Source organism: Macadamia integrifolia, chromosome 10, assembly GCF_013358625.1.
Source record: "Macadamia integrifolia cultivar HAES 741 chromosome 10, SCU_Mint_v3, whole genome shotgun sequence".
NCBI classification, from domain to species: Eukaryota; Viridiplantae; Streptophyta; class Magnoliopsida; order Proteales; family Proteaceae; genus Macadamia; species Macadamia integrifolia.
In genome coordinates this window covers 16,222,069-16,231,807 of record NC_056566.1, presented here as the reverse complement: position 1 = coordinate 16,231,807, position 9,739 = coordinate 16,222,069, and the positions used below count along the sequence as shown (strand labels likewise).

The window sequence follows — 9,739 nt, the reverse complement described above, 5'->3', positions numbered from 1 at the left end:
AAGTAAAGAAGAAAAAAATGGTAGAAACGATAATTGACGGAACGACAAAAGGCAGTTCCGTCATTCCAATTTCGTTCAAAAAAAAAAAAAAACGACATTTTGACACAGAAACTGAAATTTCCGTTTTTGACACGAAACATCAGAAACGTTACCAAATGCAGCCTAACACATTAACCAAAATTAGCAATAATTTAAAAAATTCTAAACCCCAGTTCGGAAAAAGAACACTGGCCATCGGCAAAACTTAAGTAAATATAAATTCTCTAGACACCAACAAAAGAACAATACCCAAAAAGAACATGTAAACAAAGACTTCCTTCCACTTCAGAGTACACGCAAACATCATAATTCATAAAGCATGCAAAGTTGAATAAATAATATAGAAGAGCTTTACCAAATGCGGCAATGAAAAAGCTCCCTGTTTAGCAACTGCAAAATGTGAATGAAATAATGAGATACTTTGGACAGCATGCAAGAGTCCAAGACTCCAGAGGATAATTCATAAAAGGCAAGGAAGACACCTTGAGAAAAGCCCAACTACCAATAAAAATTGCAGACACCTTGAATGACATTGCAACCCAAAGAAGAAGGGGGGGGGGGGGACGAATGGGACAACCCACCAGACCAGACCATCCAGTCAGGCCACTGAAACCTGAAACACCCCCCCCGCCAAAAAAAAATCCCACCAGAACAAATTCCAAATGTCAAACTAAGGAGATTTAGTAACAAATTAAAAGTATGGTAGAAAAAAAAAAGTTTCAACAGCAGAATCAAGTGAGGGGCCATACCAAGCAGACACCTTTCACAAGAACAACACAACCGAGGGGACTAAAATAATGCAATAAAAACTCGGTAGCAAATCATCAAGCACAGAAACTTCCAAATACTCAACCTAAAATAAGGGAAAGCAGGAGCTTACACAAGCAAGTTCAACCTGCTTAAAGCATAAAACCAGATGATAACGACATTGTTGAAAGAATTTCGTCCGAAACCCTCCAAAAAGATCCCAACTTGCTGAAAATCAAAGTCTCTAGCCACGATCAAGAGCGATTATAGACAAATGCATCCGCATTAGCAACCAAATCCATTCAGAGATACCAAAAGCTAGGGCACAGCACGAAAAAAGAAAGTCGCTCAGCATAAAAACACTGTTGTGACTTAGAGCTCTCCGCCAAAATATGGAAAACAGAGAGAGAGAGAGGCAGCTGCAGTGAGGGAACTATAAAAAGTAGAGGTAGAGAGAGAAGTGAAACGAAACGGTCTGTCGGGCTGTCAAGGACTCAAAATCATTTCAATTAATTAACATTCTCTCATTGGCTAAATAACTGTGTTCCTGGGAGCACTAGGAGTACGTATATATTTTCCTTATGACCGTTGGATGGGGATTTTGAATTGACAGAGATAGAATCTGGAGGGTCATCCGAGAAAAGTTTTTTTTTTGCCCCTTTTTTCTCTGAGTCAAATTTGGTGAGTTGGCCACGGAAGGCGAATCTGCCATTCTGAGTGGGTTATTCATATTACCAACGTGCGCCTCAGTGTCAAGCGTACGCTCCAATTTAATTGGGGGCAATTACTATTATTATTATCTACTTCTTCTTTAGCACTAAAATGGCTTACTATGGTCACTCTATGTCCCTGGGCTATATAAGGAGGAATCTTATCCGTAGAAAGGGAGGTTTCAAAGTCTGAGGTAAAGATTGAGACCCTCAACTCTGAAAATTACCTCTAGGGTGCAACCAACTCCGCAAGGTAGAAGTCCAAAATTCCCCTATACTTCTTTTCTAATTCATATGAATCCAAACTTTTACATCTCTATCTCCCATTGTAATTGAAAATCCTTATATATCTTTACCCCTCTTCTAGCAGCTCGTAGATACTAAATTTAACTTCCGAGGGACTTGAATACCTAAACCTGTCTAGAATTGATCAAAAACTTCAAGGATGAGGATATTTTATCATTTTTATAACAAGTCTAAACCTTGGTGCAAATACAATGCGGTTTGCCCATTATTTCATCAAAATACTTATTTGTGGATCTCTCCCCCCATTTTGAGCACAGTTTTGACTGTTTTCCAGGGAAATTTTGTGCTTTATATCCACATCAAGTAATTGGAAAAATACTAATAATATATGGTACCGTATGCTCCAGCATGAATGTAGGCAAAAACGTCAATCTAAATCCTTGGTGCCATGGTATAAGAGGATAGCGGTTGCAATGAGAAGATCAAGGTTTAGAAGGAGATGTCCATATATATTTGAGGAAAGATAAATTATTTGCCACGCCTCTACTATCTTCACTGAGCTATTGGCTGCCATTCTTGAGTTCTTTAATGTATGATATTGTTGCTAGGATGGAAAGGTGCAATGGTGACCAATGGTTTGAAGAATTATCAACGGCACCCAACTTCGATTCCAAAATTCACATTGAAGATCGGCCGGCGGTGCTTCTCGCAAGCAATCATCCATCACACTAAAATATCATTTATAAATCTTATACTTTCTATTGATCATTTATCAGCTTTGTTAGAAAAAGTTAGGGAGGAGGTTAGGCAACATTCCTAGAGCTAGCGACTCAACCAATGGGAGGGGCAGAAGGGGTTTTTCTAAGAAGAGGAGAAAGAGGTAGACACAGTGCCAGGTACAATGGTAGCATGCCTAGCCTTTTTTCCCTAAACCTACCAATGTGCCTTCACAAAAGCTACCTTTTATGATTCTTTACTCTGGGATGCACATAGAACAAGATTGTATTACATTTCCATCAAAACTAGTGTTCTATTAAGTTCAATATCATTCATTAAAGGGGCGTTCTGTTGAATTATTTATTTGTATTCCTCTCCCCTAACTATTGATTTTGGTTAATTTTGCATAATAATGTTTAGGGATGTTGATGCACCTGAAATCGTATTTTCTCATCAGCAAAAATTCTCTATCATCACTATTGCTTTGCTAGTAAATGTCATTTCTACAACCATAGCTTCAGCTATAATATCTTAATCATATAGTAATCGCCTCCTCCATTGATACAAATGTTTATTTAAAATTCAGGATGAAGCATGCTAACCGGCTATATTTCCTACGCTCTCCCACGAGGAAGTGCGCACACGGTTATCCACCAAAAAGCACACAAGGGCAAGGGGTCATTCTATGGGACCCTATGAGAGGGCATAGGGAACAGACCAGTTATCGTTCTTATGTTATTAACCTAGAGCAATTACTATCACTCCCCTATGCTTGGCCTATATTTATTGATACTCCCCTACTTAAACATTGTTTCTATATTTAGAATTTTGCCTCTCATTTTCACATGTTAACCAGTCAATGTTTTAATTAATGACTAAACTACCCCTCATGTTCACATTTTAAATTTGTTCTCATCATCTCTCTTGTCCTGCGGACAGGAAAGGCAACCAACCCCACCCCACCCCACCCTGTCTACAACCCTGCCCACCTCACTCTTTCTTCCCTCCTCAACATCATCAACCTCGCCCTCACACACCTTGCTGGTTTAGACAATACTAAACTTGTCATGCATGTCACCATTCTGTACAATCCGAAAGTCCTTGAGAGAAAAAAGAAAAAAGGCCCCGACAAAGAATTATTTTTTAACCCTGAAGTACAGTAATACAAATCAAGAGTGATTTGAGCAAGAAATCACACTTCAGCTTATATTCTAAACTATTTCTTTTGGGTCGTTGATCAGAACCAGCAAAAACTGCAATTTCCTCCTGTTCTAATATAAGAACAAGAAACAAAGCAAGTAAAGCATTTTAAGGTACACGAGAAAATTGCAACTGCTATAGACAACTAGCTCTTTGAGGTCAAAACCAACTCTCGTGGGGAAGTAAATACAGACCCACTAACAGATCCTTGGAACAAGCTCCAGCTCCAGCTAGTGGAGAGAACACCTTAGTGAGTATGTACTTCCAAGACAAGTTGAACCATACCTCTTCTAAGCTTTCTCAGCATTCTCCACAATCTCTTTTTCCATGGCATTTGTTATCACCCGAAGAAGCTGAAGAAGTTCCAATGGAGTAGCTGCTGGGTCCAGCTCCCGGAAACCCATTTGGACCTTCATGACCTGTAAGCATGTAAGAAAGGAACCTGATGCGAGAACCTAAACATCTCCTCTCTTGGGATCCTTTTGACTTCCCTTTGATTCAATGTCTGGAAAACTGTCTTGAAACCAGCAACCTTAACTAGAGGACTGAGGTTACCCCTTGCTCATCATAATCATCCAGCACCTCCACCATCTCATACCCCCTTCAAATTTTAGCAGCCCCCAAAGTTCCCCCATATACAGACCATGACACCCCATTCACATAAGCCATAGAGCTGATCTAGAAAGGGAAACTTTGGCCAAACCCAGAGGTTCCACTCAGGATGGTACAGATTGGAATTTGATATCCTTATGGGAAGATGGCTCAAATAGAGTATTCACCCAGGGAAGAACTCAAAAACATAAAGCAACCTTGCTGCCCCACCCTAAGAAACCTCTCTCCAAAAGAAACAGTAAACATCCTAATTCATGTCTAAAAAGTTTCATTTCTCAATGGGTGACACTACAATGACAATTTACAACCATATAACTGTTAAAATTCAATCAGAATACTACGGAATTGTTTATCCTTGGTTCCTCCTGCTTCAATTTTGTTACATCTTTTGGGCAAAGAGTGGAACTCTGAGTATGAATAATAGCCACTCCTATAGAAAAAGTTTGTAGAGCTGTCAGAGTTGACTGGAAATGAATAAAATAGAGACCGTCCTGGATATTCACCATTCTCAGGGTGGGCTCTCCTTGCTTTGTTCCCTGCAACAATGAAATCTCTCCAGGGTTAAAACCATGCTTTAATAGATATTACATCAGAGAGAATTGAAAATTCATTCCATCTCAAAAGTTCAAAATCTTGCTTCCACTCCTTCATCATTAATCTGCTACTTCAAAATGAAGATAGTCGCAACTTCATTTGAGGGAAAAAAAATTATGCAAACAGGGATGAGTGGAAAAACTATAAAGTACAAAATAAGAAATGAAACTCGAGATGACTTAGGGACAGATCTGGTAGAATAGAAGTTCAAGGAGATATGTTTCACGTAGCATGGACATCCACAACAAAGGCCTTTGAGTGTAACAGTAGGGATTAGAGAAGCAAAAGACAGAGGGCTAGACTAAAAATTATTTGGGAAGAAGTGGTAAGAAAGGATATGAACAGTTCTAGCTCGACCACAAACATGACTTTAAACAGGATGGAATGGGGAAACAGGATCCGTGTAGACAACATTCAGTTGGAAAAAAGATTAGTTGCATCGGGAAAAAGCATTCCAGGAGTCCTAAACACATGGGCAAAGAATCAACTTGTAGTATAGCAAGACCCTTGTTACAAACTAGTCCTGTCAATTTATATGTTTGAGTAAAATGGGAATCACTGTAAGTTCTGTTCATCTGACTTCCAAAGGGATCAAACTATTGATTTGATGAAAGTCAACCACTCATTTTTTTTTTTCAATACAAACTGATATTGATACAATTAAGCAAGGAAACATTGGGATTTCGTTACTACAAATGGGCATATTTGAAGCATGCACTTAGTAATGGGATCTGTGAAAACCTCAAGTGATTTTTCATATGGAGGAAGTCAAGAAGTTCAGAAATTGCAAGGACATTAAATAAATGAAGATATAGCAATCGTCATTTCGTGAAGCTGTTACAGAAAAGCACCACCAGTCCATGCTTACAGGGATCATATTAGAATACAAGATTGGCATACCTGCATGAACAGATCAAATGATTTGCATTCCCCTTGTGCATCTGGTTGCGGCAAAACTTCCTTGCTTGACATGTTGTGGAGTACTGTCAGAGGGCATCCGGTGTCCCAGCCACCACAGTCACAGTGTCCACCAGATCTCCACCTTGCAGTAAGACTAGAGGGGCCACCATTTCTGGTTCTTGGACCACCATGAAATCCTGCAGGGATTAAAACATCCATACTAGTAGAACAATCATTTCTATTTCGAAGAGAACTCTCTTGGCACCTTTCCAAAGAATCAAAGTCTTCTACAGGATCATTAGCTTGCTCTGCCCTAGCTTTCTCAAGAAATTTTAAGCCCCATCCTCCAACTGATGCCTCTTGACAAGTATCATGGACATGATCTCTCACAATAATAGCAGCCAACTCAAGACTCGGTGAAAGATTACTCTGAAGGAGGGTAGAATCCAGTGCATCTGTTTCCCCCATTTCTTGACATTGCTCCCCAGAGAGATCCTCATATATGGAGCTTGGTACACCTTTGGGCCTAGATTTATACTTGGATGGATGGCTTGTCCTGAATGCATCCACCACCTTTTTTGACAACCTCCAATTCTTTTTAGCTGTAGAAGTCAAACTTTGTATCTCACTAGATTGCTGTTCGTTAGCACCAAACAAGACAAATTCAGTCTCCATGAGTTTTGAACTGTTAGGGCATAAAATAAAAGAACTCGATACCTTCATTTTACCAACAAAGTCCAGCAAATTATCAGAGGTACCCAGTTCTTTTTTCCCATCTGTCCGTGAGTGAAAAGAGTACATATAATCCAAACCCTTATCATTTGATGACTCTACCTTCCAAAGTTTGGCAGCATATATCTCTCTCTGATCATCTACAGAGAATACAAAATATGGGATTCCACCTTTCCACTTGCAATGAAGCATTCCCTGAGAAACAGGGGCACAAGTAGATGAGGAAGATTGATCAGAACTACTAGAATTTGTACTCGAGATAGAAAAGAGCCTTTTATGAACCTTTTCCTGTCTCTGCTTTTCTAGAGTTACTGCTTTTTCTGGCTTCTGTCTACTAGTAATTATTTCTTCCAGAGAGCTCGTGATCTGAGAGCAATTTTCTCCTTTAATATCAGTTGACCTTACTTTTACTGACTTCTTGTCACCATCTAGGGCCCCTAAATGACAACTTAATGGGCTCTTCAAGATGCTCCTCACATTGTCATTCCCTGCAACTGCCCCTACAATCAACTGTCCAACAGGGCTGATAACAAAATTCCCTTGTCCAGCTGCTGACTGGCAGTCAATAACAAAACTACCCAGATCACATGTATTTCTTCTTCTATTTTTAATCGGACTTAAGCGGTCAAATAGAATCTCCATTTTTGAGGACCTTAACTTCACAGCAATATTACATGGGGAGGATGGACTATAGGCCATGGCTAAAGAGTCAGATGGCCTAACTTTAGCCAAATCCAAGTAATGCAGCAAGAGATGTTTTTCATTGAGATGCGCACACTTCAGCTTCTTAACATCAGTAATACACGACTGCTTGGCATATGATGTTAATGCCTCCTTTGGTTCTCCTCCTTCTTTTAATGACCCTTTGGATTTCGACTCAGTAAACTCTGAACCACTGTCTTCTATCAATCCCCTACCCTTTCTCAATCTAAGAGGTGAAATGTCATTCCCTTGATCATCTTTTGTTGAATTGACGAACTTCTCTTCCATCTTGCACTTTTACTGAATAACGCACAAATAGGCAGTCTGGATATACCAGAATTCTTGCCAGATTGCTCAGAACACAATGTCTCTGTGAAATTATATGAAAAGTTAGCATCTATCTTGACGTGAGTCAAATGTTACAGTAATAAGAACCGACTTGAAAAAGAAAAATGGAGAAACATAAACACCCAGCTAGGTCGAGGTTGGGGGGGAGCCAAGTAACATGTAGAAATCAGTAAGGAAGACATGTAGTTTAAGCTAAAAAAGCCCCATAAAGTTGATTTATTTGTTTGTGATGCTGAATTTCCATGCAAGTAAAAATGGATAGATGGTAAACCTATTAAAATAAAAATACAAGACCCTCCCATGGCTCATATATGAAAAATGATCACTAGAACAGCATTCTACATACTGTTCTGATTGAAATACATTAGTACCAGAAAAGAGCATTTTGGTTATCCGAAGGAGATTAGTAACTCCACAAAAGATAACAAACCAATGGTTGTGCTAATTCATTCCAGAAACTTTTCATCAAAAGAACAAGAACAGAAAAAACAAGTAGGAAAATAAAATAGTAAGCAACTAGATCCCATGACATAGCAAAAACAAATTCCCATTAGATATGGAGTAAATGCTCCAGATGTGAAACAATTCAGACAAGTTATGGTAGCATCTTTAAGATTTCCTCTCCTCTGAAAAAAAAAATGAAAGATAATCACCCTCAGGGTGGCTACTCAAGACTTCATAAATGAGAGCAAACTTGGAAATCTAAACACCGATCAGGGGGTCTGATCCTCCTTTTCATCATTTCTGGTGGATACCTGCGGTCTATATTATTCACAAACACAAAGATTCCTTGAACAGAAGAAAGCAAGATTTAAAGAAAACTAAAGAGTATCTTTTTATCAATCAATCTAACTCTTATAGCTGTAATTTGAAGTCTATGTTTGTAAAAACCCATATCGGATCCACTTTGAATCGAAAGCGCCTCTTTCAGTTCACTTTTACCCCGGGATTGAATAAAGATAAAGCCAGCATAGCAATCAAACGAATAACACAGAAGCTCTAAAAAGACGAACCAATCAAACAACAAAAACCTTAATAAGTTATAAAAATCTGCAGCAGAAGATCGAGCTTGCACAAACAAATAAATTTAAAGAAGAAATGATTGAATCAGAAAGTGAGAAGTAACAAAATAATATCCTTTACTTCTAGGAAAAAGCTACAAATTTTGAAAAAGAAAACCTTTTTCTATTTTATCTTTAGTTCCCCCCCCCCCCCCTTCCCCTTTGGTGATTCATCAACAATCTCTGGAAATGAGCTCAAGAAAATTCCACCTTTCTCACTTGAAGAACCTGATCCATCAAAATAGCTCCAACTCAATCGAAACAAAAACCCACTTGGTGTCTCAAGAAACAAACTCTGGATAGCCCAAATTCCCCGTCCCCAGAAGTAAGTAGAGAGAGAGGAAGAGAGAGAGAAAGAGAAGCAAAGAAAAAAAAAACAGTTACAGAGGGTAGCAAATGGAGAGATAACACCAATGAGTATCAGTAGTCAATTTGACTCAATATTACTAGAGAGAGAGGGAGAAACTACCGAAGAGAAGTAGTTTCGCAACCGCGTAAGAGCTGATAGGAGATCACAAGCCACGTTTTCTGAAACTCAGCTCTCTTAACTCCTTACCTCCACATATAGCGGTCTTCAACTCTCTCTCTCCTCTCTCTTACTTGGAAAAAAAGAGGAAACAAAGGAGGGCCTAGATGCAGAATCTCGTGGGGCCCTTGATTTTGTATCTCCAGACGCAAACCCTATGACCATATTATTAGATTTTAGAAACTCGGAAGTGTAACAGTGTGTGCGAATGAGCTGTTCCGCACAATCTTCACTCTCTCCGCGGCTTCGCCACCACTTCCGCCACTACCACCACCGCCGCCACCACCACCTTGACGTGGACACGTCACTTTCCAATCCTTGCTTTTCCAACTCCCCCCCCCCCGGCTAAGGCCCCAACCATTATCTTTCGATTATAAAAACAAATTCCAGATAGAGAGAGAGAGTCTCTCAGTAACATTCATTCGAGAATTATACCGTTACTGTACGGTTACTTTATTTAATGGACACCGTCGTGTTCTAATTACGTAATTAACGTCATTTAATTCCTAGGAAACAAGATATCTTGGGATCATCGTGTTGTAATTACGTAATTAACCTCATTTAATTCCAAGGAGACAACAGGATATCCTGTTGTTAATCATCAT

The 9,739-nt window shown here is 39.2% G+C and overlaps 2 protein-coding genes across 10 annotated transcripts in view; both read right to left on the bottom strand.

Annotated features, from left to right (window-relative positions):
• The window catches only part of LOC122092010 (probable inactive histone-lysine N-methyltransferase SUVR2), a 29,672-nt gene extending 28,405 nt beyond the window's left edge, over positions 1–1,267 (bottom strand). For 2 of the 7 annotated variants that reach the window (XM_042662291.1, XM_042662292.1), the window contains exons 1-2: positions 920–1,267; positions 395–429 (exon numbers count right to left, since the gene is read on the bottom strand). The gene's annotated coding sequence lies outside the window, so the exon portion shown is untranslated. The remainder of the gene's footprint in view (positions 1–394; positions 430–919) is intronic. The other 5 variants (XM_042662286.1, XM_042662290.1, XM_042662288.1 and 2 more) reach the window with 4 other exon arrangements.
• A 2,432-nt stretch (positions 1,268–3,699) lies between these two features.
• On the bottom strand, positions 3,700–9,322 carry LOC122092011. 3 transcript variants are annotated; one of them, XM_042662295.1, is made up of 4 exons: positions 8,819–9,061; positions 6,483–7,569; positions 5,766–6,401; positions 3,700–4,807 (listed from the first exon to the last, which is right to left on the bottom strand). In XM_042662295.1, exons 2-4 carry the CDS (start codon positions 7,485–7,487, stop codon positions 4,601–4,603), a joined length of 1,848 nt encoding a protein of 615 aa, XP_042518229.1. In that variant the 5' UTR covers positions 7,488–7,569; positions 8,819–9,061; the 3' UTR covers positions 3,700–4,600. The 3 variants fall into 3 exon arrangements, with proteins under 3 accessions (XP_042518229.1, XP_042518228.1, XP_042518227.1); XM_042662294.1 differs by lacking the exon at positions 8,819–9,061 and adding an exon at positions 9,078–9,322 and having other exon boundaries at positions 5,766–7,569; XM_042662293.1 differs by having other exon boundaries at positions 5,766–7,569; positions 8,819–9,060.
• Between the last annotated feature and the right edge of the window lie 417 nt (positions 9,323–9,739).

Excerpts from the sequence above, each read along its gene's own strand:
- LOC122092011 (XM_042662294.1), bottom strand. The coding sequence starts at position 7,487 with ATGGAAGAGAAGTTCGTCAATTCAACAAAAGATGATCAAGGGAATGAC. Across the intron at positions 4,808-5,765 it reads CATTTGATCTGTTCATGCAG|GGAACAAAGCAAGGAGAGCC; the intron begins GTATGCCAATCT and ends TCATTGTTGCAG.